Source organism: Arvicanthis niloticus, chromosome 4 (genome assembly GCF_011762505.2).
Source record: "Arvicanthis niloticus isolate mArvNil1 chromosome 4, mArvNil1.pat.X, whole genome shotgun sequence".
Classification (NCBI taxonomy): domain Eukaryota; kingdom Metazoa; phylum Chordata; class Mammalia; order Rodentia; family Muridae; genus Arvicanthis; species Arvicanthis niloticus.
In genome coordinates this window covers 33,219,368-33,245,513 of record NC_047661.1, presented here as the reverse complement: position 1 = coordinate 33,245,513, position 26,146 = coordinate 33,219,368, and the positions used below count along the sequence as shown (strand labels likewise).

The 26,146-nt window shown below is 35.4% G+C and overlaps 1 protein-coding gene and 1 non-coding gene across 2 annotated transcripts in view; one reads left to right on the top strand and one right to left on the bottom strand.

Moving 5' to 3' along the window:
- Positions 1–24,982, top strand: part of LOC117706558 (rho GTPase-activating protein 20-like) — a 33,548-nt gene extending 8,566 nt beyond the window's left edge. The window contains 14 exon segments of the mRNA XM_034499399.2: positions 1,993–2,070; positions 4,611–4,674; positions 7,590–7,769; positions 9,247–9,428; positions 9,684–9,845; positions 14,473–14,582; positions 14,970–15,159; positions 16,417–16,675; positions 17,541–17,671; positions 19,037–19,195; positions 21,064–21,173; positions 22,279–22,465; positions 24,729–24,906; positions 24,909–24,982. Coding sequence (XP_034355290.2) covers positions 1,993–2,070; positions 4,611–4,674; positions 7,590–7,769; positions 9,247–9,428; positions 9,684–9,845; positions 14,473–14,582; positions 14,970–15,159; positions 16,417–16,675; positions 17,541–17,671; positions 19,037–19,195; positions 21,064–21,173; positions 22,279–22,465; positions 24,729–24,906; positions 24,909–24,982 — 2,064 coding nt within the window.
- LOC117708085 (U6 spliceosomal RNA) lies at positions 13,318–13,424 on the bottom strand. The gene has a single exon (XR_004606791.1). It is a non-coding gene; the product is annotated as a U6 spliceosomal RNA (small nuclear RNA).
- Positions 24,983–26,146: the final 1,164 nt, after the last annotated feature.

The following is a 26,146-nucleotide window of genomic DNA, read 5'->3' as shown; positions in this document are numbered from 1 at the left end:
TGATCCTTCCTATATTTGTCAATTTTTTGCTGGTTTTCTTTGATTTTATGTTTACAGTTTGGCTTTTAGCCTTAATAGTTCTTTGAATCATCCATGTATTTCATTACACTTATGATAAACCTGTTTTTTCCTATGTATTAATTAGGAAACTGTTTTTGCTATTCTTATGTAAAGATTTTTTTCTGAAGTTTTCCTTTTTTTCTTATTATTGTATTGAGCGTAGAATCCTCAGTGTCTGTATATTTTAAAATACATAGACACAGATGATTTTAGAGGCTTCTTTATTTGACAGTTTCATATAAGTATGAAATCTACTGCCAGATCACCTGCATGAATCATATGATATCCCCAAACCTCTCCCTAAGTTACACATGTCTTTCCTCCTCTTGACCTCAAATACAAATACATAGAATACTGTCTTTTTGACTTAATATTATAGAGGTAACAAGTTCCTGTACTGTCCTCATGAGTCATTCCCTATGCCAATACCGGAGGACAGCATTTTCCTTCATTCCTAAATGCCTTTACGTAATCTGTTTTGAAATTCATACCTTGTTAGGAGCGATAGCAGCAACTCACTGTTTCACATTTAGTTTATTAATATGTAATTTCAAAATTCACAGGTTTTTATTTTCTATATTAATGTATTGTTCATTTTCTACGTTAAACATATTATATATATATATATGTATATATATATGTATATATATATATATATTGAACAATTATTAAAAACCTATTCTTCCTCATAGTAGGAACATGTGATCTACTATAAGGTTGATATTCTCTGCTAAGAATTACTTACATATTCCTGGTTCAAGTAACCTGGCATGTTACAATAGGTTCTTGGATGAATCTTCACCAAAACACATACACACTCACATAATCACACATACACATGTATGTACATACATACACACAAACACACACACACACACTATTTTTCATGGTAATAGGTTATGCCCAGTGGTTATAAGACAATAAATAAAAACTCTGTGAAAGAGATGGCTTATTAAGTGGTTTTCTATTGTCTTGGATCTAGGTTGTTTTTGGATAGCAACTGGGGAGTTGTGCTATGTTTCTTATTAAGGGATTGTTTCATAGAAATCTACAGTGCTTCTTGCCGGTAGCTGGTGCTATAGAAACAGTCTTCATAAACATATACCTATTGACTCACTGTCATACACTGTGGTAATATATTAGAATATCAGTATATCAGTGGTATCTTCTCAGATTCCTATCATTTGATTTCATGCTATTTTCTTCTTGCTGTAATCCTAAGTCTTTGGAGGAGATTCTAAATGTGAGAGGCAGTAGAGAGCTAATAATACAAGCATTTTGTTTGTTCTTGGAGTATTAAGTGATGGATAATTCTAAAATATTAATGTTGTGTGCCTAGTGCTATTACCATTACGTATTTCAGTGTTATAGATCTCGATATCATCTAACTATGTACAGAGCTTGATAGGGAGACAGTACTCACTCATCTTTTGTTCATTTTGCTTTTTATGTTTTCTTGGTTTTTTGGTCTTTTCTTTCCTTTTTTAAATTGCAGGTGCCATTTATCCTGATTTTTCTAGAACTGTGCATATGATGTGCATGAAAGTAAGGGTGTAAAATGATGGAAGTCTAGGTGAGGAGGAAGCAAAGGGATATGCTCTTGGATAACCACCCTCCTTGCCTGTCTCCTTCCATAATAAAAAAAATCAGGATGCTGGGCTCCTGTACCCATGGCTACTAAGACTTCCTTTATCATACACAACCTGTTACAGTTGTGTTCAAAGGCCAAGTACCCACATAGTTAATTTTGTGATAAATATGGTAGACTGACATTCTTCCAGAGTCATCTCAAGAGAAGAAAATAAGATGTTTATTTTATATTAAAGTTGCCATTACAGACTGTAGATTATAAGTAATGGTTAGACAATAACTAATTTTGTAATCATTAGCTTCAAATTTATTTTATACCATTCTTCTCCGTATTTTCCATAGCCTTTATGTGTAACAGCAACAAACATCAGTACAGTGAATGATATAATTGAGAAGTTACGACCAATGATAAGAGTGACTGTAAGTTATTTTCAAGTTACTTTGAGTGAAAATTGAATTTTGTTTTTGAGGTCCATGTATGTGCAAGTGTGTATCCATATAAATAATACAGATGATACTTAATTTTGATAAATTTACAAATCACATCTTAGTATCTACTCCCTTGTCGTAAAGTCATCTAAGATATAGTAATAGTCGTGAGAGAGACTGTTTTCTTGAATTTGTTGTCTGCATTTCCATAGAAATGAAACTCATAGCCAATTTGTAGAGACCGCTGGACACCTGGACTGTCCATATTCTACAGAACGTTGGAGCATCCGATCTTTAGCCTTCTGTCCCAGGATCATCTGACAGACCTAGTGATGCAGAATTATCAGTCTCTATAAATTGGCTATGTTTTAGAAGCTATGCTTTGTGCTTCCCATAATCTCAGTTAACTCAGTCATTCTGGATTTCTGATGGGGTTGAAAACTTATAGCCTCATAGCCAATCCTTGCTATTTACTTTGAGAGAAAACATTTGAGAGGATTGTTTTCAGCTGACATTCATTCTAAAGCGAAGAAAAAAAAGTCAGGCTCAGAACTAAGTCTTTTATTTAGGAGAGATGACAGAGGTTCTGGTTAGTCAACAAAATGATGGACTGGGTATTAGGTCTATCTTGCACCTTACTGACATAAATTAGTATAGTTATGCTCTAACTGTATTTTCAGAAAAGTTTTATTTTAACAGGAAGGATGATATATAGGAGGTGCTAAGGTGGGAGGAGTACAGAGAGGAGGAGTAAGGAGAGGAGGAGCTAGGTGATGAGAGAGAAAGAGAGAGGAGGCCAGTCAAAGATAGTTGATCTGTCTAGATTGGGTATTAGGTTACACTTCTGATTGATATTGAGCATTCCCAAACTTATAAAGCCTTTGGTTGACATTTTAAAAATTGTATAAAAGCAAAAAGGAGAAGAGGGTATGAGATAGGGGTCTTCTGGGGAGGGGAAATGGGGAAAGGGGATAGCATCTGAAATGCAAATAAAATATCCAATAAAAAATAAATTTAAAAAAAAAAGAAATGAAACTCATAGCTCAATGGTATTGAGCTATACTTTTACTATCACTAGACAATAAGGATACATTGTAATAAAGTGAGATTAATTATTCATATGCACACACCTGATTTAAAGGTTGCCAATCATACAGGCAACAAGATCTCTCTCTCTCTTTTTGTTTGTTTGTTTGTTTGTTTCTTTTTTCTCTTCATTAAAATTTTATTGCTCTTCCTTTATGGTACATAAATTCTCTCCTCCCCATTCCTCCTTATTTTCATTTTCCTGTGTGTGAAGGTGTAAGTGTGCATGTTCTGGTGTGTTGTTGTTGATTTTAATCTTCAATAAATGTGTTTGTGTATTCCTTTCTGTGTTTTGTTTCTTTGTATACACATTTGTATATTTAGTATTTCTGTTTTAAATTGTGCATGTGTATCTCTTTGTAATTCTCTCCCTCTGTGTGTGCGCTTGTGTGTGTATGCCTATGTGCTTTGTGTATGTGTGTGTATGTGTTTTGTGTATGTGTTCTCTGCATATGTGTATGTGGCTATCACTTCCTGAGAGTTTGTATGATGACTTTGTGAATTTCAGTCTGTTTCTCTGTCTCTATCTCTCTTTCTCTTTCTGTCTTACACTTTCCTCTCCTTGTATGTTTTGTGTGTGGAGTTATGAGTGTCTGCTGGTATGAAGTTTTATCCACTAGTGTAATACTTAAGAACTCTATAGAACAATTCCTTGATTTTAATCATGAATCAACATGGAAGTACAATAAATGATAACTCCAGTTAGAGCATATTATCAACTTAATCACTACTGGATGTTGCTATTTCAACAGAATATTCATTTTATATGATTTTTTTTCAAATCAATCTTGTTCTATTTATATGATTTTTTCAAATCAATCTTGTTCAGTTTATATGATTTTTTTAAATCCATAAGTCTGCATACAATAATTATGTTGTGAAACTTCTTTCAAGTATGTGACCTACATCTTCGTCCCTTCCTCAAACTGGCCACCTCGAATGAAAGCCACTAGTTTTGTATATTCCTAGGTATTCTCAAATCCTCTCTGTTTTTGTCTATTTTTCTAATGTTGATGAAGTAACCATAGCTTTCAAATATTCTGTATCAAGTCATTATAATCACTGTGAATATATGACTCTGTGGGTTCTAGGTTGTGTGTTCTTATAAAATTAAAGTTCAGTATTCCACTACAGACTGGAGAGAACTATGTGAGTCATTTTGTAATAATATTGTCATGGTTACTGCTGGTGGCTGAATGCAATTTCTTATTTTACTGCGGATCAATAGACCAAGGATCTCTCAGAGAGGAAAGGCAAGCACCCAAGGGTTGTCTCCTGAAATCAATCCTGATGACTCAAACCTGTGGTCAGAACACATGACATTAATACTGGTCCTAATAATATCCCTGGTACAAAGCTGGGAATTGTAAATAAAGAAAATGATTAGATTTTGAAAGACAGTACTGTCATATTATTTTTGATGCTTTGTTCTTTTTGGCTCCCAGAACATTGAAGATTACCAACTGTGGTTCTGTCCTGGCCACAAGGAAGCTCCAAGAGCACTCCAAGGTAAGTAACAAGAAAATCTAAGAAAGATTGTTTTTTATTATTTAGCCTTAAATATATATAAACACTAAAGCAAAAAATTACAGTACTTCAATCATTAAATTCATAATTAATAACTTTAATTTAGCATTTAGTCACATGAAAACATGTCATTATGAAAGAATCTGAAGTCTGTCAAAAAATAAATAAATCTTCTGAGTTTTCCACTTGGAAAATATAATATTCCTAAAAAGAGAAACAAAGTAAAAGTCTGTATATAATGTTTATGAAGAAAATAAGTGAAAAAATTTAGTTGGTTGTCATTACAAAGAATCCTACTATAAAAAGAAGTGTTTCAGTGATTCCCAACACACACGTGATAGCTCATTGCCATTCATAACTCGTTTCAGAGGATCAAATTTCCTGGTCTATCGTGCATAGGCTTAGTGTGGTACAAAGATATACATCAGAGCAAAACTAATAAACAAAAGTAAGTCTAAAATTAAAACAAAACCACGTTCAATTGAAATTCTATGTCTTTAAGGAAACTGGTGTCATTAGACTTTTTTCTTTTGCATGTGTGGGAAGATTTCTCATGAGAAGTAAGAAATTTAGCAACTTTAAAATTTTTTCTGTTAATTACAAACTATGTAGATTCTGTTTCATAATGAAAATTGTAAATGTATACCTATCTCTGAGTTCATGTGGAATATGCATTTCACATCTCCTATGACCAGCAATTCCCTCACTGATTGAGATGTCATATTCATATGCTTGGAGACTTCTAGACTGAATCACCTGCTATTCCTTCTATTGCATTTTAAATAAATTTCTCACTAATGAAATTAGTGCTGTATAAATGATAGTAATAAAATGATCATAAGACTTTGAATAAGATTTTAAATTCTGAGATTATCAAGTGTATTTGCAAACTGATCTTTTAGAATCTAACAAAATAGTGAAGTATTAATGCCTAAAATGACCATCAGACAAGTGACAGTAATAATGTATTTTTGAGATCAGAGTACAGTCAAGAATCTGTGGGGATATTCTTGATTCTTTGAAGGAAACTAAAATTGGACTACTTTAATTTTTCTTCTATATTTATTTTAAGGGTTTTCATTCACTAGAAAATAAGCATGGCAAACTGAACCCACACAATGGACTTTATTTTCCTTTGAGCAACAGAGTATTGCTATTGAGTCCAGGCAAGTAAGGAACTCTTAACCCTTAGTGTTTCAAGCAAATGAGTGCTGAAAATACAGGCATGTGCAAAAATCATCCGGATTTTTGCTTTTAAAAAAGTGGACACAATAGCAGTGCTCAATCAGTGATAAGGCAAGAGCAGAGTGTTACTATCTTAAATAATTTATTGATTGAAATGTGTCAACTTAATAATCTTTTAATTTTATGGCTTGTAAGTGCTTTGTACTTGATGGATGCTTCAGAAGTCTCAAGCAGTTAATGCTATTATTAGTTTCTCAGCATCATTTTGAATGTATCTTTCAACCCACAGGCCATACAAGTTGATCTAGATTTTTCTAGATCCCTCAGATCTAGATTTTTCCATATTGATAACTTGGAACACTCTGGAGACTCTTTATCTCAATGTTGCTGTAAGTCTTGCTCTGATTGCAGTACTGACATTCTATCATTGTCAGAAGGAAAGGCAAATCAAGACTTTAATCATATTGGTGATTCATCAGAAATGGACAAACTAAGGTTACATACACCTAGAACACCATATTCTCAGCAGAGCACATGCTCTCTAACATTTCTTTAGAGAAGAAATAATACATCAAGCACCTGGATTAAATTCCAAATTTTTCTATGTATTTCTGGCTCAGAGTCACTGTTTGTCAGAACAGTCTAAAAATTTTGTTGTGAGAAAAGAATTATTCTTACTGCATGTGAGAAATCTTCACACAAAGAAAAAAATGTCTTCTGACCAAGGTTTCTTTAAAGACACTGAATTGTCCTTTGAATGTGTTTTCATGCTCTCTCATGGTAGAGCAGATAGAAGAGAGTTTATGTCAATGGCTGTTGTTCATATGCCTCTATGTAGAAACATGTTTTGTCTACCAAGCTTTGTGATTGTGTATATTCCTCTGGTGAGTCTTTTTAACCCTCAGATTATAAATTATCTGATGTGATGAGAAAAGTTGTCTATTGCAGACAACTACATCCCACATCATTATTAGGCCACATTCTCCCTGGTCCATGACCCCAACTAGAGTACTAAAAAACTGTTGTGTGTCTAGAAGGTCTCATGTGATTTCCACAGCATACAGCATCAACCTGACCATTGTCATGGAGTCCAGCAATGGGAGGAAGCAGTGGCCATTCCCTTTCACTGATTCCATGAAACTCTGTCCTCATACTGTGAATGGAAATGGACTCTTTATAAATGTGGCTATCATTATGAGAGAAAAAACATATTGGACGTTGAAATGCTTGACATGGCTAATAGAATTACTTATAGAGTACTACCTCCAAACCTTATGAGAGAAGCACTCTATAAGTAATTCTATTAGACACACACACACACACACACACACATATGTTGCAGTAAATATATGAAAATTGATTAATATAAATCTAAACAAATAAGGTAATTTTCTTATGATTTAGAAATCTTATTGATATCAAGACTATAACAGACAGGTGTTAAGTCTGTCAACGTAGAACACAGCCAAATCTGCCAAAAAAAAAGTGCTCCAATTTGTCAACTGAAATTTTTCTCCTTGATTTTACAGTTCTCAGCATTCATATCCTTTCTTTATCATAATATCCTTGTAAATCATCTAGTCCTTAGGTGTACAGTCTACATTGTCCTGAAGAAGAACGAAACATAAAAAATAGCAATGCAGACTAAATCCTATTAGAAGGTTTCCTCATACTCATTAGTTTCATAACATATTCTTATTTTCTTTTCATAGGCTATGAATATATACATGATATTATGATGAACAACCTTCAAAAAAACTTCAGTAGTTTAAACTCAAGAATTTTCACTGCTTTTCCCCCATTGCCTGGGCTTCTTGTGAACGACCTGTACTCGGATTCACAGGGACAATTCATCTTAAAGCCCATTGACTCAGCAAGGATCCAACAGCCAAGTGAGTCCTACACCTTCCTTCAGATACCATCTCAGTTCGTTTTTCAATTTGGCATAAAACATCAATTCATGTGTTCATTTATTTGCTCGAGGGAGGGGCAGTGTAGAAAACAAACCAAAGGAAAACAGTGTGCCCCAGGTCCATCCTGAGATCTCTATATTGCGATATCAAGCTTGATCATAGGGAGAACATTCCATTTGTTCCACAGATAGTTGACATAGGCTGGTATGCCAAGACACCACTATATGCACATGTGTATGTGCGTACACATCTTTTGCCTGTTAGAATATGATTTCACAGAGTTTCATGATCAAAGCAGAAAATGACCTTTGAATTTACTTAAAATATTGTATTGCGAGAGACATAGGAAAGTGATATGTATGAAATTGAAGATGATCTGTTTCACAGTAGAGTAGAAGTTACCTTAATCTCCTAGCTCAGACCCTAATCTTGGTTCTATTCACTCAAAAAAGCATATTTTTGTGTGTTCTTTACACCTGTGCCTGGATTTCAAATTGAGCTCATACTTAGGTTTTGGGACTTTTGAAAAATAATAGCATAATTTCATTATTTTCCCCTTTACTCCCATATGCTATGTACCCTTTTTATGGCACTCAAGCTATTGTTTTTCTAAAAAGTTTGTAACATATATGCATGTATATTCTATATTTATACATGCACTTGAATTAATGTGGATGTTTACACACACACACATACACACACAAACAAACTTATGCATCATATTCAGTCCTTATCATATTACTTTGTTATCAGGCCAGACTCTTTTCTTTTAGACAAATACCAGTATGTTCTACAGTGAGAACTACTGTTTATTTTATATTTTTATATGACTCCTTTGTTTACATTTAATGCTTTTGTTTTAAGTAGCATATATAAGATTTCTTTATGGATCAATTTACAACAAGAAATCTTAGAAGAGGAAAATAAACTTTGATCCCAGATTTTAACACATAATGCTGGAACCAGGGTCCACAGTTCAACAAAATATTCATGTATATATTCTCATGAAGGAGACATAGTAATGAAGAGAGAAATTTAACAATGGTTCCTCTAAAATCACAAGAAATTCAGGATAACATTTGAAGACAATAGAAAACTGATTGATGTGAATAAAAGTGAGGGCTGCTATGAAATCAGATATGACTACTGAAGCTATTGCGGGTGCATACTTCAGGAAACTTGTTCAATTAGATATGATGCAAGTTATGATGCAGTTTGACTAAGACAGCACCATCTTATGAGAATTCCCAATGGCTCAAGTCTTAGAGAACACTAGATTATGTCTTAGAGACATTATTAAAATTACTAACAGTGCAGAATATAGGGGATAAGAATATATAGACACTACAGGCTGACTAACCCATTACAGTAGGGACATTATGCAATTGACACTTAGTTTTCTAAAAGAGCTGTATAAATTAGAGTATTCCAGGTAATGATCTCCTCTCCTCCTTAGATGCAATGGAAAGACCTGATAAGAAAGAAAGACCTCCTCGTATAACATCGTGTTTCCATAGGGGCTCTGTGCCCCAACAGGACCAAGGGTGCACTGTCCCTAGAGTTAATAAGAGTGGAAAACTCTTTGGAAAAGAGCTCAGTTCCATTTGTCATGCTGGCAAAGTGCCCACAGCAATTCTGGTATGTCTCATATGGTTCAGTTTTGGCCTTCCCATGTAAAATCTAATAAAAATTACTTACAGCCTCGCATTTCAGTGTTAATATTATGGTGGGATGTGTACAACAAAGGATTGAGGCACATAATCTGATTGAGGTCCTTTTTGTCCATTGTAGTCCATGCACTGCACCTGTGGACACCATTGCTCTGATTCTAAAAAGCAAATAGTGTTCTCTGTTGCATGAACTGTGACAGGTATTTCCGTTTCTTCCTCTCAGGACATCCTGTCCCTCATAAATGAAAAAGGGCCCACAACCGAGGGCATATTTATCATATCTCCCAATGAGACAACATGCAAAACTTTAAAGGAAAAGATGGATTCTGGGGAAGAGGTGGATATAAAACATCAATCAGTACATGTGGTTGCATGGATCCTAAAGGTAGGGAAAGTCCTTGCATCATGTACCCTCAGGATTCCTGAGTCTATATTAGTAGTTTCCTTCATCATGTATTCCCGTGAGTGATAATAGATATGTATGAGAGAAATCTGGTAAGCTCCAAGGTTCCTCTGCTATTCACAATGTGAGGAATAGCAATTCAAACCAAAGTCCAGTCAGAATGAGAAGTAATGTAACCATTTATTTGACTTTTTTCATGTGGCCATGTGGAGTGTCACTTCATACATGCAAACATGGTTCACCTGGTATGCATGACTAGTCAGACGCATTTAACTACCAGTGTTCTTCATTCTCTGTCACTCTCTCCTTTTTTACTGAAGGGTAGATTTATCTTCCTCAGTATAGATTATGTGATTCCTTCATGTATCTCTTTGTTCCATATACCAAGTAGGATCTCATGATCTGCTTGTCTATATCTCATGAAATATTGGTACCCAAATGCACGTCCTCATAGCTGAGAAACAGGTATTTTTAATCACTATGCTGTACTTTTTTTTTAATATGAAAGGACAAAAATATATTTAATCAATATATCCACACAGGTAGAATAAATATAAAATGACAATATGGGACTGACTCTTTTTTGGAATAAGTAACATGATATAATTAAATGCTAACACCCCCTTTTTTTTTTAGATCTTTCATTTACACTTCTGATGCCATCCCCTTTCCCCTTCCCCCCCCTTAGAAAACCCCTATCCCATGCCCCCTTTTCCTTTTTGCATTTATACATTTTTTAAAAAAATGTTAATCATAGGCTTTATAAGTTTGGTATTGTTCAATCAGAGGTGTAACCCACTACCCAACCTAGATATATCTACTATCCTTGACTGGTGTAGATTCATGAACATCTGCTTCCCTGTCTCCCCCCTCTATCTCTCTTTCATCACCTAGCTTCTCCTCTCCTTCTTCTTCTCCTCTTCTTACTCCTTTTCTTCCTTTCAGTACTCCTCCCACCTTAGCTCCTCCTACACATCACCCTTCCTGTTAAAAGGAAACTTTTCTCTCAAAATACAATTAGAGCATAATTATGCCAATTTGTACCAGTGAGGTACAAGATAGTCCCAATACCCAGTCCATCCTTTTGTTGACCTACCAGCACCTCTGTCATCTCTCGTAACTAAAACATTTAGTTCTGAACCTGGCTTTAGGATGAATGTCAGCTGACGACCATACACTCAGATCTTTTCTCTCAAGGTAAATAGCTATAAGTTTTCAACTTCGTCAGAAATCCAAAATGACTGAGTTGACTATAATTGTGGGAAGCACAAAGCATAGCTTCTAAAACTTAGCCAATTTATAGAGACCTCTGAACACCTGGACACTGGCTCTACTTCAAAACGTTGGAGCATCTGTTCTTCTGCCTTCTGGCCCAGGATCATCTGACAGACCTTAGTGCTGCAGAATTATTAAGGGCTGATTACTCTGTCTAGGCAGATATAATCAGTCGACTATTCTGCAAGTGTGTCCTTTTCTGGACAGTAATTTGTCTGTAGAAAGAAAGTGGCAATTCTTGCCTAGTGGCTGTCTCACCACAACTGGAGTAACTCCAAGGATGCTCAGTTTCTTCTTAGAATTTAACATAGGAAGCTGTCCGGAGCAGACAGGTCTCTAATGAAAATGAACATTAATACTGAAATGTTTGTCATGTCAATTCTAAGGATTTCTGATGTTTTGAAAACCAGCTATCCATGTAAGGTAATCTGGACTGTTGCCTGTTAATTCCACTCAGCTATTTCTAAATAAAACATAGAGAACACCCTTATAATAAACTCCAAGTCATGAGTTTGCTATAGTCCCTTAACTCACAGGCTGACCATCTCAAATCAGTTAAAAAAGTTGAAGAAGGGCTGGGTCTAAGCTTTGTATTCCTAAGTGTGTTATACTGGTACAATGCCTATGAGAGTAACAATATTCATCTCACTCTTATATCACTAAGAAGCTCATGCCAATGAAAACCTTAAAATTTGTAAACAAAGTAAATTTGTGCCATTTAAGAATTTATATCTTCATCTTGATATTAATTATACAGATTTCCACTAATAGGTTATGGCTATGCAATAAACCCTAGCTAATCCTCTCTATTCCCACAAAACCACTACTTTTCCCTAGAGAGACAGCCCAACATTTACCACCTTAGTCCCCATGCCCAGGGAATAGGGGCGCTGACTCATCATTAGCTTCTTCAAGCTGATTATGGGCGTTGAGATATTAGAAGAGGAGTGGGGGGTAGAGCAAATTGACAATCCTCTGATGCTGTGTCTTCGCTGCCTCCAGAAGGAATTCACGGACCTCAGAGGTTTGAGCAGGTCTGCCCAGCTTGCTTGTTGAGTAGATACACCAAGGCTGATCATTCTGCAATATACAATTCTCAAAACAAATTTTAGTATCAAGATAGTTTTTTTTTTTTTTTTAGAAGAGGGCTGACATTTTATTAAGAATGTTGGTTCTAACCGCTTTTCTATTTTTCCCCTCTTTTATTGGATATAATATTTACATTTCAAATTTTATCCCCTTACCATATTTCCCCCACCACCCAGGAACCCCTTATCCCATCCCCCCTCCTCCTGCCTCTATGAAGGTGTTTACCCACCTACCCCCAGCCTCCCTCCCCACCCTCAGATCCCCCCCCCCTCAGTGCTCAGCCTTCAGGGTACTAATTATCTTGTCTCCCACCTATGCCCAACAGGGCCATCCTCCCCTACATATACAGCTGGAGTCATGTGTCTCTCCCTATGTGCTCCTAGGCTGGTGGTTTAGACCCTGGGGAGCTCTGGCTGGTTGGTATTGTTGCTTTCCTCACGGGGCCACCAGCCTTTACAGTTCACGGTTCCTTCAATTTACTCTCTAACTCCTCCATTGGGAACTTTGTTCAGATTAATGGATAGCTGTGGGTATCTGTCTCTGGGTATGTCCGACTCTGAGAGACCTCTAAGGAGACAGCCTTATCCGGCTGCTGTCAGCTTTCCCATCCTGACATCCCTATCAGCGTCTATTTTTGGTGACTGCCTATGGAATGAATACCCAGACGCAATGGTCTCCCTACAACCCCCCCCTTCAGATTCTGACCCACACTTTGTCTTCATATTTGCTCCCCTGGTTATTTAGTTACTCCTCCTAAGAAAGACCTAGGCATCCTCACTTGTTCTTTCTTCTTCATGAGCTTCATGTCGTCTGGTAGTTGAATCTTTGCTGTTTCAAATTTTTTGGGCTAATCTCCGCTTATCAGTGAGTAAATACCATGTGTGTTCTTTTGTGATTGGGTTACCTCACTCAGGATGATATTTTCTAGTTCCATCCATTTACCTATGAATTTCTCGAATTCATTATTTTTAATAGCTGAGTAATATTCCATTGTGTAAATGTACCACATTTTTTGTATCCATTCCTCTCTTGAAGGGCATCTGGGTTCTTTCCAGCTTCTGGCTATTATAAATAGGGCTGCTATGAACATAAAAATATGGAACGCTTCACGAATTTGCGTGTCATCCTTGCGCAGGGGCCATGCTAATCTTCTCTGTATCGTTCCAATTTTAGTATATGTGCTGCCGAAGCGAGCACTATGCTGTACTTTTAGCACCATAAAATTGTGTTTTATATTTTAGTATTAAAATTAAAATTCAATTACATCATTTCTCTCCTAACTTTCATTTACTCTAAATGTGTTTCCCCTCCATTCCACACGCACTATAATACATGGCCTATTTTCATTTAGTGTTATTATTTATAGAGAAATTTGAGCCCATAAATATGTTCAAAGAACCTAAAAAGTCCATTATTCTTGGTAGTATACAGATTATTTCTGAGCTCCCAAACTGTGATTGGTTTAGAAATTAGGAGGCTCCCTGTGGGAAACACTAATTTTCTCGTAATTTGTAGTACTTTGGTGCCTGTAGTTCTTCATCTAGAAGTTAGTCTTCATAAGATTACTCATTCCCAGTTAGTGTGACTTGTGTGGATGATGTTTTGTTCAAAAGTTGTTTTAACAAGGGTAATATATTGTTGGACTATCAAAAATGAAGCTTTTGCCACATTTCTTGGAGTCCCAATCTCAAAGCAAATTTCCTGATTCTTTGATGTATGGGTATGGGCTACATTATCTATAAACATTGGCTTACATATTTACAACAGTGTTGGGAATCATGCTCGTTTAGTGACATGGTGATAGGTCCTTCTCTAAGAGCCATGACCTCACGTCATCTCATGCTTGAGTAATACACGTGTTTTGCTGTATCTGAGAAATCAGATAATAACTTACTATGGTTGTCTTTGTTGTAGTTACCATAATTGTATATTTCTGTCATTGAAAAAAGTCTTTGATCTGAGGTGTGATGTATGTGTGCTAGTTTGCACAGTTGTCCACTAGAGGCACATTGAGGTAAGAAGAGATTTTTGTGCAATCCAAGCACATCTGAAAATCTGCTCTTAGCTTTACAGTTTTGATGGACAAAACTTACTGGGTCTTCATATCAGTCAATATTCTAACTAGGGGAAAGTTTGAGAGCTGTGAAAAAAGTTGGAACTAAACTCAATTTTAGAGTTAACTATGTTTTAGTAATCTCCATAACTTATTTTTTTTCTGCAAAATATTTTTTTCTCTCTCTATAAGGAGTTTCTGCGGTCCATCAAAGGAACTCTGCTGACTCCTCAGTTTTACGACCAGTGGCTTGCTGTTATCCAAATGGCCACTGAACAAGAGAAAGTAGCAGCAATGCAGAGGTAATGGATGGAGAATTGTGTGGACAACATTAACAACATTGAAGTAATATTGGCTTACACACATTATACAATATGTATCACAGGACTAAAAATACTGACAACAAATGGTTTCAGTTGTTCACCAACATGGAAAAAATTTTAAGGAGAAGTGAGACTTGGGTAGACACAGTTGACCGTGCTTATAATTTCAGCTTTGTGTTCTAGTTAAATTTGTCATTTTTTCCTCTAAATCAGGGAAAGGAAACATTTCAAGCAATATTTCAAGTATACTTTCTTATTTTTACTTGAGTCATGGATGTCCATTCATAAGAAACAACTACTCTATCCCCTTTCTTTACATTTATAAATTGAGTAAATTTGTTTTAAAATAACTGTCTCTTTGTTCAGTCTTTTAGAAAAACTGCCACAACCAAATGCTGCTCTTCTGCGACAAGTTTTTAGAATATTGCATAAAATTGCAAAAAACTCTTCTGTTAACCAAATGTCACCTTACCATCTATCAGGTGCGATAGCACCATATATCTTATGCCTTCCTAGCTACCCCAGTGATGTCCTGGATAATGATATTGCCAAAAAGGTAATTAGACATGAACTTTATGGTTAAATTTTATAAGGCTTTACATGGCAAAGGAATACAGGATTATCCTGATGGTCTGGGTTATTTTGTTGTTGATGATGATGGTTTTGATTTTGTTTTTTTTGTTGTAAAATATATATACCTTTGAATGATATTCTTCTGTAGAGGATGAATCATTGGTGCATTATAAGTAAGTAAAATATAAATGGGTATTTGAGCTCACTAACTCAGTATCTTGAAATATTGTGATTTAGAATTTCATTAGAGTTATCTAGTGAAAACAAATTCTGTGATATGATAAAAATAATCCTGGGTACTCAGGTCAGGAATCAAGACTGAATTCTGTTGTAATCAGTGTAGAATGTGTGAAATTCTAATTGTTTTCAAGGTAGTTTCCTCACAAAACAAATGCAATGGAATCTGGATTGTTTTTATCACATATGGTTATTATAACTCCTAATTAGTATGATCATATATACCCTTGACCTCTTATTGCTGGTCATGAGTTGCCTTTCACATATTTTAATAAAGTATCCCAACTTCTACAATATTTGGATCAAAGGTTATTTTGATGGTCATAATATGAGTTTCTGATTCCTTATTAACTGACCAACTGCCCTGGGACTTGTAAAAGTAATTCTCATATTGTATAAGATCAAATATCAGAAGAAAAAAACAGGGTTCCAAAGAACCTTCCAATGGGTTCCAAGACTATCCAGTTTCCTCCCAATAGACATTATTTTAAATAACTTCAAACATAGTCAACCTGAGGATCAAATGGTTACCATTACCTATGCAGAGCCATCAGAGTCTTGTGACTGGTACTTCTCAGATGGAATTGCCTGTCTCTTGCTTTTTAGACAGACCATGGGTACTTTTAATAGTGGAGTGCCCAGATTCAGAGGTCATTTTCCCACCTTAGTTGTGCCTTTCTATAAGCATCCCCACAAGTATACACAGCAATTAACTAGTCAGCAGCAACCAAAGTTACTCAGGTGGACATGTATTACATACTAGCATTGAAAATGTGAAAACTGGAAATCATCCTCTCATATGCCATTGCACTGTGATGATCACAATTGAACATCTGATCTCACTATCATCTAACAAAAAAATCTCCTCTTAATTTTAAAACAACTGACATTTTTTTTCAGTATTTTGAACTCCATATTTTTTACCTTCCTAGACACATAAGTAAAATGTGATTTGCAACCATGAAAAATGACAGAGATCCTGTTTTTCGTTTTTTTGCCACAGATTTCTCTGGTAATGTTTATGATCGAAAACTCCCCCCAAATTTTCGGAGTTGACTTGGTTGTAGTTTGGTACGAAACTTCATTTCTATATCCATATGAGGCAAAGGCTTCATGTTCACCAACTCCTCCATCTGATGACGGGAACAGGAAGGAAGTGGAAAATGAACTGAACAGCTACCCTAGTGCCAAGATATGCAGCCCTCGCCACAGTTCACTGATGAAAAGTCGATCTTTCCCTATTCTGTATGATGGCATTGTAGGTGTGTATACATGTTCTACTACCATAATTTAAAATTAGAATCATTTAACAATGAAAATATCATTCATAACTAACAGCAATGAAGAATGTACAAAACCATGCGAAGGGAAACTTCACTTGTGTCTTATAGATAACATTTTGTTGTTAGAAATTGCCTCAAAATTTTAGAACTCTTTCTACTGTTACTGAGTTTACATGAGGTATAACCCAGAAATGAGATTGATCAATAAAGTAAGGATATATCACTTAATTTAAGTATTAACTTAGATGTGCATAATACATAGAATAGCAAATCAACACCAAATTGGGTTTTCTCTACATTAAAGCTCAGGTTATCTTGAAACTTCCTTTGTAGACCAGGCTGTCCTCAAACTCACAGAGATCCTCTTGGTTCTGCTTCCAAGATCTGGGAATAAATGCATGTGCCACCATGTTTTTCTCTTATGCATGTCTTAAAATATAGCATAATATACCAGTGTGTGAGACATAGACACTATGATCTTAGATTTGAACTCACAGGTCAGGATTAGGAGGGAAGCCAAGGGCTGTAATAGATGTGCAGTCAGGTAAGTTGTGTCGTGAAGTGCAGATACTGCTGTTAATGTACAGTTGCCTATGGCTGTTAAGTCAGAAATTCACACAGGTGGACTAAAAGTTTTGTACTATTTTATTGCTTGACTCTAATACCTATATGCATTTTTTTCATAGCAATAAAAGAGTTTGTTTTTATACCAGAAGTATGGGCCATATACAACTGGATATCCAGTGCCTTATGAAGCAGTGTCATTCTTATAAGTGCTAGAATATTGATTAGTTATTTTCTGTGTATTTGTAGTGATTTCTCTCTCTCTCTTATTTTTTTTTAGAAACAGATAAACGAGAAGGCAACGTGTATACAACCCAACAAGCACCTTCTCCAGCACCAATAAAAGAACAAGAACTTAGTGAATTACCACACATTGTTTGCTTGCAAAGAATGCTGCCTTCTCCTTTACTTGTGAGTTTCATTTTGGGTTTCTAGAGCTGTCCTAATTCACATAATTTCTGGGAACCTTTGTGCCAAGTCAGTTATTTCATCAAACTGATGAATGTATGGATAACCTATTCATGAGGGTAAGATCCTTTTATAATAGAAATGAATTTCCTTGAAATATGAGTCTCATAATTTAATGAAAAATGAAAAAAAAGAGAACAGATATAGTATTCCCATGTTTTTTACTGATTTCAACAAAGACCCAAACTCACTAGCTTGTTGCATGAAATGGACTGTTGGAAGTGCCCCACTGATTCTCCAACTATCAATTCTTTCTGCTACATTATGACTCCATATTGCTCTAGAGTCTACCTTTATATCATTGCCTCTGAGATTATTCAATCTTAAAATTAATATTGTCTATAGACTTTTATTTGGTTTTATCACTGTATTAGATATACACATTGTTCTTTGCTATTTATTGATCCTTTTGTCCTAGTGGACTATATATAATTGCTATGTAATATGGCTTAGCCTATTTTAAACATGCTAGTAGATTTTTATTGTAAATATTCATTTACTGTCCAGCTCTATTTTAGCAGTATGTCTGTATGAGGAATTTATGCTCTATGTGAACATGTTTGGCATGGATTCATGTTAGTTCTACAATTTTCAGTGGTAGTCAATATAATTGAGAAGAAGTTTGAAGACACTTTCAGTGTATTTGGCATAATTCTAACACCTCTCTAGATGTTTTAACATTTCATAGTGAGCTTATGAATTTCAAGAATGCTGCTCTGCTGAGCTTTGATGTGGTAGATACTGTAGATAAAATTACCCATGGCCTGAGGTCAGTATTTCTTGGGTTCTTAAATGTGACAGCATCTTCAGATATAGATAGTTGTAAACAAGAAGTTACAGAAGAAGGATATAAAAGTCTCAGAATTATACAGAAAAAAGAGAGCTTTCATGAAAACACAAATGTTAGGATTCATAATAGAGTTCAGGAAGACAGAAATTAAAATAGTGATTTGATCTGTGAAAGATAATTATTCCAATCATAACTTAGAATGGCATGCTTGAGAAATTATTCAAGGAAGAAAGGAGTAAGTAAGAGAGGAACATTCACCAAAATGCCTTAGGGAACAGAAGTGTGATTCAATCTTGAGGATTATCTGATTCCAAGAAAACCCTGATGGTTCAAATTGGGGAAAAGGATGTGGAAGAAAATATATTGCCAAAAAGAAAAAAAATTCAATGTCTTCTTCATTCCTCTCAGTTGTAGCTCTTTATCCATGATTACCATGGCTCTTGTTCAACATAAAAGACATATTTGTACTTCAGCGGTTTGGATCTGTAATAATAGAAACTTGTCCTTATCCCACACAGGATATGTTGTCAATAATTGCAGAAAAGGGGCAAGATTCTGATCAAATATTCAGCTATGTACCAAACAAATCACACTGGTCCCTGAAGGACAGAATTTACCATGAAGAACTGATTAATTGGAATGAGGAATCTGTGCTCACCATAGCTTCGGTTTTAAGGGTAAGGAAGGCTTTTTTTATTTTTATTTGGGCCATGATCTGAGTTTTCCACTCAGTAGACTGTGAAGCAAAGGACTGAGACATCAAGAGAAAAGTTAAAGCTCTGAGAAAAGGCATGTATAATACCATTGGGCAAAGGTACTGAATGATCCCTCCATGGCTCTTGAGCCTGCCAAATGTGTCTGACTCTTCTTGCCAGAAACATGGGACCTCATCATGGGAAGGAGAGTGAAGATCAATAACTGTAGGTAGCCATGTGTATTCAGAGCAATTTAACTGCACTGGAACACCTGGGAGTCTTCTATTTGTCTAATTTGCTATCACTGGTACATCATAAAAGTTAATTGTGGTATTTCATGAACAAAGACAGTTTTCTGCCTTTCAAACAAGCTGCTGCTTACACTTAATTTAATTAGTTTAAGTAGTTGAATATTTATACTTTTTAAGGAATGGGTATTAAACTGTGAGACCTTCTTAAATGTAAAACAGGATGCTCAAGTCAGAAAGTTCACCATTATTCCAGGTGGATGTTTAAGCGAGGTGTACATGTATATTTCAACTTTACTCTCTGTGATCTTAAAGTACTGATTCAACAAATTAAATAAGTATGATGAGGCATTTTCTGGCCCTACCATTTTCTCCTGGTTTATTATTTTCTAGAAGACAGTTTGGTTTTGTTTGTTTTGTTGGTTTTTATAGTTATTGCTTATTTTTCTTTTCATTTTTTTACTCTTTTCATTATTATGGTTATTGTTTCTACCATTTAATTAATTAATTAATTTTTCATATTAAATCTTGAGTGATACCCTTACCTCTTCACCCTTTGCAGAGTCTCTTCTCTTCTCCTCTGAGCAGTTTAGGGCCCCCTAGATTTTCCTCGTACCCTATCACATCAAATGTCTTCAGGTGTATCACATCTTCTTCTACTGAGACAAATCTGTGAAGGGTTTTGACAGATAGTCAACAGTTTTAAGATTAGCCCCTGTTCTTCATTTTGAGGAACCCACATGGAGACTGAGCTTACATATGTACCATAGCACATATGATGCAACTTCTGTATGCTTTTTGGTTCGGTGTCAATCCCTGATGGCTCCCAATGGTCCAGGTTACTTGACTATTGGTCTTACTGTGAAGTCTTTATTTCCTTTAGGGCCCTGAATCCTTTCCACAACTCTTCCATAAGAGTCCCTGAGCTCTATCCAATGTTTGGCTGTGGGTCTCACTTTCAGTCAGCTGCTGGTTGAAGCTTTTCAGAGAATAGTTATGATAGGCTCTTATCTGGATGTCCCACATAGGAGCTGGCCTCCTTTGAAACAGATAGAGAGTCGGGCTGCAAAGTAGAGTGCAGATCTCTGGTTGCAGGTTGTAGTGTGACCTGGAATCCAGGAAAGGTGATTTGAACAGATATTAGCTCTATTTCATTGATACTGCAGAAAGAACTCTGCTTCTTGGATTCTAGTGTTAGGTAAGATCTCATAAGCTCCTGCCTGTAGGTTCACTTTTTGAGCCAAGATTCTGGGTAGATGACAGGTTGGGAATCTCTTAAGGAAACAGAGTCTCAATAAGGTTCACAGGCTTTCTAATGCTGTGACACTAATGTATTTGATCTTGCTGTGTTCATTCATAACCATGATATCATTTTGCTCTAATTACATAACTGATAATTTGATATTGTTATAAATTATAACATGTAATGTATGGAATATCTGATATACCAGATATATGATATGTGACCACAAAAATGATTGTGACACTAGTTGAGTATCACTGGTTTAAGTGCTATTTTCAAACAAAAATGTTTCCCTAATACTTTCTACAGAGTATATTGACCATTACTTTTCTTGTTTTTTTTTTTTTAAATTACAAAAGGAGTTAATTGGAAATATAAAAGGAAGCTTAATTCCTTCAGACTTATATGAAGATTGGATTAGTGTTCCTGATCAGGACTCTCTGCTTGGAAAAATTGCCGCTATACAAAGGTAATGATAGACTACTCTCTTGGGGAACTGCACAAAGATAGAAGCAATGCATTTGAAAGTACAAAGGCTGGTATTTACAGGATTATAAACTGGAATGAAGTCCTGTTCTGAGAAGTTCCCTTTGCTCATACATGTAGAGTCACTTTACAAACAGGTGCATTTTTCAAGCCCAAGTGTTGTACCATGTCTGTAATCCCACCATCCGGGAGTCTTTCACATTATAACTGCCATGGTTTGGACACATTATAACAGCCTGTACTACACAGTTGTGTGCTGGTCAGTCCAGAGTATTGGTTAGAGTTCCTGTGTGAGACAAATTAAAATAAACATGTGTGTATAATACCTGTGGGTTATTTGCTTCCTAATATTATTATCAGGGTATTTTGAATATTGTCCCTGTTAAATATATGTTATCCATTAGAACATGAAGGTTTTACTGAGTTCATCTTTCTCAACCACAGCTACTTTAAGAAGTCTGGGTCTAGTTAACTTTGACATCTTTGAATCATTTCCTGTAAGGTACTCCATAGAATGATTTCTTAGGTAACAAGAGACTTTGGCTACCATTCTACCCAGGACTCCAGAATCTATGCATTACCTATAGCAGAAGCTTTTCTAACTGTATTGTGCATGGTAACTAGTGTACTCTTTGCCCCTTATGTTCCAGAGTGTCAAAAGCATGTTACATGGATTCCTACTGCATTAGATATTAAATATGTCCCCATGTTTTCTGGAAAGATGGTTCATTGTTTAAGTATACTATGTTTTCATACAGAGAACACATATGGACTATAACAATCTTTTACATCCTTTTTCCAGAGAGCCTGACATATTTCTCTGAGTTCTGTGGGTAGCCATTGTACATGGAGTATGCAGAATTTCACACATAATTTTCAAAAATTTCCCAGAATTTTATAGGGAGTAGTGATTTGCAGAAAATATTTTAGGCAATATTTAGCTGTATATTCTCATTTCCTTTGAATTCTGATTATATATGAGCTGGTCTAGAAAACATTTACTCCCATTTAATCTTTGTTTTTAGAGTTTTGTAAGTAATATTACTTGTAAGCCAACCAACAGTAAAATTCTCTTTTTCTATGTATAGTATTCTACTGAAGATGCCACAACGAAACTTCCTCTTGCTGAAACGTCTTATCCATGTGTTACTAAAAATCAAAACTTCTTCTCAGAATGATCTAGATTCCTACATTTTATCTGTCCGCATAGCTCCTAATGTGCTGATAAATCCAAATTACAAATACTCATTGTATAATAGTGACCTCTCAAAAAAGGTAAGGGAATCTGATATTTCCCTTTGAAAACAAAGTCCTCATTGTGATCCAGGAATTGGGAGTAACTCAGCAAGGCCAGTGATGTTAAAGGACACCCTAGAATTGAGTTCTGCTAGAGTGGGAGATGCATTGATCTATTTCAGGAAGGACTGGAAAAAGAGAATGTTAATGAAGTTTGAAAGAAGTGAATCATTTTCTTTCTTTCTTTCATTCTTTCTTTCTTTCTTTCTTACTTTTTTCTTTCTTTCTTTCTTTTTCTTTTTTCTTATCTTTTCAGATATTGATTTTAGATATTGATGGTTTAACTAACAATATGCTGCATGTATAACAGTAGTCCATGAGGGCTACAGTGAAGTTGAAAAAAATCCCAATTACCTAATTGTTTGTTTTTTTTGTTTTTTATGGTAGCTGTACGTTGGAGCGTTGTACTTCATAGTGGTGATACTATTATAATTATATAATATTCATCCCAATTGCAGTGCTAGTCATCTAAAAGCACATTACATAAATATATATATATATACATATATATACATATATATACATATGTATAAATATACATATATAATGAGATATAAAATGAATAATGATAAGAAAGTAGAATATGTTATGGAATATAGTTTTTGTTATTTCAACACTAACTCACATTTACATAAAAGGGAACAGTGCCTGTTTGCATTATTTCATGTACAGTTGATGTTGATCAGGTTTTCTGTAGCTCTTCAATCTACTATAAACATATATGCATTAATATTTTTCATAACTTTACATAGTTACTTTATAACCTGATTCCAGTACCCATCTCTGAGTCCTGTCCTCACAATCCCTGTTCCCTCAGTTTACTTTTAAGTTAAACTTGATTTAATTTTTAATTTTTTTATAAATTTTGGGAGGAAGTTACCAGGGGATAGGACAGATATGGAAGGACTGGAAAATGAGTGTTACTGGGTTGCATGATGAGAAATTCACAGAGAATCAACAAAGAATTTACATTCTGAAAAGGAAAAAAAGACAGACAACAAAAGTAAAAGAATAAAAAGCAAGTGTATATTTTAACTTGTAGTTACAGACATAAGGTCCACAAAACATCATTCACGGTGATGTTACTGACAATGGAGTAGGACAGCTCAGGGAAGAGCTTGTTCAATTTAGATAGTGGCTCAGTTTGCTACTATTGCTACAACTAAACACTGATGAAAAGCAACTTATGGAGTACAGGTTACACTTCATGACATACTTCTACTTATCAGTTAACTACTGAGAAAAGTCAGGGCCCAAACTGAAGCAGGGCAGGAACCTGGAGGCAAGAACTAAAGGAGAAGCAGTGTAGGAATTGTGCTTCCTGTCCTTCATCTCATAACTTTCTTTGTCTGACTAATACCTCAAGGTTATCATCATCTGGGTAATCTGGGCCCTAAAATTTCTATTGTTAATCAAGACAATATCCCATAGACTTCCCTGCACTATAAGCCAATCTGTTGGAGACATTTTCTCAGCTAAGATCCCTCTTCTACCCACCTTCTTCTCTTAGTCATTTTCTATTACTTTAATAAAACATCAGGACTAAGGGGACTTACAGAAGTAAATGATTATTTGGGACTTAGAGATGTAGAGAGATTACAGTTCTTCAAAGTCATGAAAGAGGAGCATGTCTGCAGGAAGGAAGGACAACCAAACAGGAAGCAGAGACCTGGTGGCTCTTATCTTAGGCAGGACATGTGAAGCAGAGAAAGTACATTGCCAATGGCACCTAGCTGCTGTAACCTTAAATTCTAACCAATAACATACTTTCTCCAGAAAAGCCAAGCCACTTAAACCACCCAAAACCTGTCACAAAGTTTATATTTCGATGCCAGTAATTATACAGGAATTCCATTCAAACCATCACAATGAAACTCCCCCTGCTCCCTACATCTCTGCAAAAAATGACAAAGACAAGAGAAATTTGAACTCACTAACTTGATTCACTCACAGGTATTCTGGCAGCACATCACTTCATTGTGTGATAGCGATAGCACATATCTTACTTTGCTTTAGTGGTTTTTCATTGTATGCAATATGCTTGAAATTTTAACTAGGTTAAGCAAGATCTAAAGAACTTATTAGAGTCTGCATTTTAGACAGAGACTTCATTTCACTGGTTGATATCTGCTCATAGTATTATTTTCCTCATCATTTTAGATACTAGTTGTTTTTAATGATTTCGATTTTGTAAGCTGTGTGAAATGACTGAGGATTTTGCTTGTGCCTTGTGTTGTTACAGTTTACTATTATACAAATCATGATTGACAACTATTTCGAAATATTTGGAAACAATGAGAGTACAATTTGTAAAGAAAATCAAAAGAGTTCTGATGACCTAAAGATGTCACTAAATACTGCTGGTAAGTCACTTTTTATGGAAAAAGCCAGAGATATCCACAGTGAGAAAACCTCACATGCTAAAATGCAGAATTAAAGATTTCATCTGCTCCTTCTCAGGAGGAAGGTCCTACATGTAAGAAAAGTTTTAGTTAGTGATCAAATGAACAGTAGGGTAATATCATTCCCTGATTTAACAAATTTGTAAATATCAGAGCAGCATTGGGCATATAATTATGTCCTGTCCAGCATTAAACAGGGGTCCGGGAGATCACCTAAGAGAGAAGATGGGGGACAGGCAAATGCAAAGCAACACGGCTTGTCTATAGGCTGATCAAACTGTAATTTTTACTTTTTCACACAGGGGTTGTATACACAAAAAGGCAGGATGTGTGGAAGGGGATGAATGCAGTTGTGTAGGTATTCAGGGGGATTACAGATATCTTCTAGAACAGAGTGTCAGCTGGGTGAAAGTTCAGGGGACAAATCACTATGACTCCACTTATGATTCACTTGTCCTTATCTAAGTTAGTACTATCCATCAAGGCTACCCAAGGTCTATGACTATCCACAAGACCTATGACTATTTGTTCTTATTCAGGCTGGTAAATTTCTACCAAAGCTGCCTGTTTACAATATCTTATAGCTATTTGTTTCAGTGTTTTTCCACAGAGACCTAACACTTTGTGTTACTAGGCATGTATGTCAGGCCTATTGCAGATTTTAGGCCTATGGCTGATTTTAGGCCTTCAGTGTATAAGCAGGGCTACCCCTGACATCATTATATTAAAGTATGGGAAAAATGTTGTCATACATCACTTAAATTATATATGAATATTTGTATATATATATATATAATATATACACATACATACACATACACACATATAAATACTTGCATACATGTATAATGTATGCATGTATATATGACAGAGGGACTCCTCATTGAGCCTCTATAATAATTTCAGAATATTACCTTATTTATTTCTCATCTTTCTTCCCACAGTCTCTAAGTCATGTAGGATATCTTGGATATGAAATTATTTTTTAAAAGATCACTTAAAACAATTAATTTATTTAAAAATCCTTAAACATACTATATGAATGAACCTTGTGCTAACAATCTTTGCTATACTTCTGCAAAACCACTAATGTTTGTTTAATTTTATTTGGGAGATAATCTTTCCAAATGCTTAGCACTTGGTATAAATATTAAGTTGCACAGGATCCATTACAACACATATGTGAAGAATAGTAAAGATGTTAAAGCATACCTGATTCAACAGGTAACACCATTCAAAATCAGATATATTGTTACCT